The sequence below is a fragment of the Priapulus caudatus genome, unplaced genomic scaffold, assembly GCF_000485595.1.
Source record: "Priapulus caudatus unplaced genomic scaffold, Priapulus_caudatus-5.0.1 Scaffold628, whole genome shotgun sequence".
NCBI lineage: Eukaryota > Metazoa > Priapulida > Priapulimorpha > Priapulimorphida > Priapulidae > Priapulus > Priapulus caudatus.
Window position 1 is genome coordinate 1 of NW_014577689.1, and position 3,458 is coordinate 3,458.

The 3,458-nt window shown below is 41.8% G+C and overlaps 1 protein-coding gene across 2 annotated transcripts in view; it reads left to right on the forward strand.

The window, feature by feature from the left end:
- The first annotated feature begins 1,064 nt into the window (after positions 1-1,064).
- Positions 1,065-3,458, forward strand: part of LOC106812271 — a 24,962-nt gene continuing 22,568 nt past the window's right edge. Inside the window, exons 1-3 of one of the 2 annotated variants that reach the window (XM_014816103.1) lie at positions 1,065-1,141; positions 1,985-2,093; positions 2,884-2,920. In XM_014816103.1, coding sequence (XP_014671589.1) covers positions 2,010-2,093; positions 2,884-2,920 — 121 coding nt within the window. In that variant the 5' untranslated portion in view covers positions 1,065-1,141; positions 1,985-2,009. Of the gene's footprint in view, positions 1,142-1,264; positions 1,345-1,984; positions 2,094-2,883; positions 2,921-3,458 lie in introns of those variants that run through there. The other variant, XM_014816102.1, reaches the window with a different exon arrangement.

Below are 3,458 nucleotides of genomic sequence, written 5' to 3' on the forward strand. Positions count from 1 at the left end.
TCATTGCAGCTGCCACTCTTCACAACCTGGTGGGTGGGTGGGGGTTTTTTGGGGGGGGGGGGTTAGGGTTCAGATTTTTGGAAACCCAGTGTGAGATTGTACAATTTTCATAAAACTTTATTGCTTATAACTTTGTTCATCTTTCGGTAAATTATATATCAGTTTACGTGGTAAATAACTTCTGTGTAAAGAATGTAAAGAATGATATTATAATTATTATTATTACTGTTATATATTTTGGAGTGTGGCACGATGGTTAGACATATAAAGTCACACGTCGTGTAACACTGGAGCCTCTAGCAGGCCAGATGTTTGCCTAGTGGGAGCGGGAATGCCTTGCTGCCGTCCCGTAGTGAGGATCACAGACCGGGAGTCTGTTAGCTGTGCTAGATGCGTGGCTGGAGTTCACGACTGAGATGACGGAGAGATAGCTGACAGGTTTGCGTTGTGAGAGACACGCACGTTGATCATGGCTTCTCATTCTGTCCCACAGACGAGCGAGGCGGGGTCAATGCGGGGTCACGATGACATCACGTCCACGCTGATGTCACTGAGACAGGAGATTACCTNAAATCGTTAAAATCGCGTTGCGTTTCATGGCTTTGTATATACATACTGTATCCCGATTTGCTATTCTTGATACTACAACCAGAGGGGCAGGGGGGGTTCGGCGGAATTCCTCGAATTGAATCACCCCTGGCTACACCCACGTTATCCGCCACGGTTAGCCCACTGGTAATCCCAGACGTAATAAACAATCAAGGAAATCATGCGCGAAGCCTGCCCGCCGCCCCCGATCCATCACCGACGTGAATCAAACACACAACTCAAACAGGCACAAACCACACAGTCACAACATACAACAGGACACAGACACCAGGGGCATCACCCACAGAACAACCAACTCAACCACAACACAATCACACACACACTCAACACGCCAAATTATTAGTATATAGTAGGTTTGGAATCCCCCCTCTTGGAAAGGCTGGCTACGCCCCTGTACGTGGAACATGTTTAGTTTGTTTACTACTGATCATGAATGGGCTGCCCCTGAAAACGAAAGCAAAACATCTCGGCTGTCTATTCCCAGTAGCGAGCGTGCGCGTCGATGTTTTTGTAGTTGGGTGCAGCGGTGTAGTTGTAACACAATTTGCTAGAGAGTTCTATCCGCTGATACATCTAGGAGTAAAAAAAAGGTTTTTGAAAATATTTGTATGGATTCTTGCACACTCACGGTGCCACTGTAGCCAGTAGATCGTGGCGGTCAGCGCACGCATCAGGAAACATTTGTCTGTGAAGTGTGCTAGAGGAGTGTTTAGAAGAGGTGAAGTGTTAGAAGAGGTAAAGTGTTAGAATAGGTGAATCTGGAGCGGGTAGAGCTAGGTGAAAGCTGCTGGCAGAAACGGGAAACAAATGAAATATAATATATATATATTAATTATATTTATATATATATATATATATATATAAGGACACAACAGAAGCAGTCAGACACTACTTGATTACAAATTACGGTGATTTCAAGGCTGGTATATTCTTTGTCACTGCATGGCTCTACTATTGCTGTATTATTGCGTGTGGTTGTTATTTAGTGTGACCCTACGTAGCTTTAGTACTATATCCCGCGTTTAACTGCCGCAGGCGTGCGGCAGCTAATGAACGCGGGCTATAGTACTAGAGCTAGACCCTACGGTACCCGAACCCACCTGCTGTCGAGTTAGGTCTGAACTATAGCCCTTCACTCCGCCACAGGCTTGTGGCAGAGCATAGAGCGAAGGGCCCAAGGATAAAAGAGCTGTCCACATTTGCACATGTCGCACATTTGCGAAAATGCATTGGGGACAGCTCTTATATCCTTGAACCGAGCGGGCCGCTATGGGTCCGCTATAGTTCTAGAGATACTGTCGAGTGTACCTTTGTGATGTCGCTTGTTAACATTGGACGTATTGTTTGTGTAGTTATAACTTGGTAACACGTTTTCAGGTGAACCGGTGAGTTTGTGAGTCATGTCACACAAAAAGAGAAAAACTGATGGAGACTGCGGCTATGTTGGTTTATCAGTAAGGATACAAGACAGCGTGTACTACCAGGTATAGTACCATGCATATATGCACTTGCTATGCTCTCTAGCTCAGTCGTGCAAAACAATTGGGTATTCTTTCATGACTGTTTTGCATTAATTTGGCTTGCTTTGTTATGGAATGTCACAAAGAGACAGGCTGCTGTCATGCACTTGGTAATATGAATTTTGGTTGGATCTAGTAGTACTCAACCCATTTAGTCTATACGTTTAACTGATTCGTAAAATTTAGTGAAAAGTTGTAATCCCGGTAAATTTACAAACATGTCCTGGTTTCCAAACTTTTTTTTCGGGTTTTTCCTTCCTGTGACATATGGATGACTGGTATACCAAAATCATCCAAAAATATCAGGTATGTTCCGGTTCCTGAAAAATTAAAACGGTCTATTCCTGCAGCCAGAAAATAATTATCCCGCCTTCAATTTACAATGCTTGAATATATACATTATGTGTACACCCTGGATTGCTATTTAAGGGTCCATGCAAGTTTGAAGCCACGTGCTAAAAACTATTGTAAGCGTTGTTTTTTTTTAAGAACGCGTTGCAATTCCTATATGATTGCATTATTAATTTTGCTTAGATTGTGCATGTATTCATTGTAAACAGAAAGTTATTTAGTTAAATGTTAGTTAGGTATAAATATAATTACACTTTTGTGATTAGATTCTGGTTTGAAATGGGCAAAATAAATAGTGATAGGCACGCCTTTCTCAATGGGCAGCCGAGTCATAAAGGACGCACAAACACACACAAATTCTAGATTGTTGTTCTGCTTTAATTATGTTGTGATAATCTTGCAGAAGGACATTAGTAGAAGCCGTAAAAAGAAGCCAAAAGGTTAGTCCTCTTACAGTTCATATTACTGTCTACATTCTGTTATATATAAGTACTCTCTATATTATACTAGACCAGTTAGTTCTGTCTGGCAATTGGGCAATTCATCCCTGATTGCTAAAAATTGGTTTGAAAAATGCAGTGTAAACCTCCTCATGGCATATGCTCGACCGGATCAGGCCACAATTAAAAAAAAATCTTTGTTAGCCCTCACCCGACCCAGGCTGGAAAGTTTGGATAGGTAGGTCGGGTTCTTTCTTTTTTAGGGCGGGGGTCTTTTTACAGATTCAGCGTGGTGTCTACATGCTCGGGTGTGCTTGTGTGGAAATACCTTTTATGTTGAATGTTTCTTTTGCTTGTTACATATAATGTATTGCCTGCAGATTTATATAATGTACAGTGATACAATTTGTTAAGGATACTCTCCACCTTTTGCACGGGTATTGCTCTAGTGAAGATTAAACGTTTATTGGCGAATGAATCAAATCAATCACTTGTTTTATTTATAGAGGAGATATATCTCTATGCTCAAGCCAAAAAA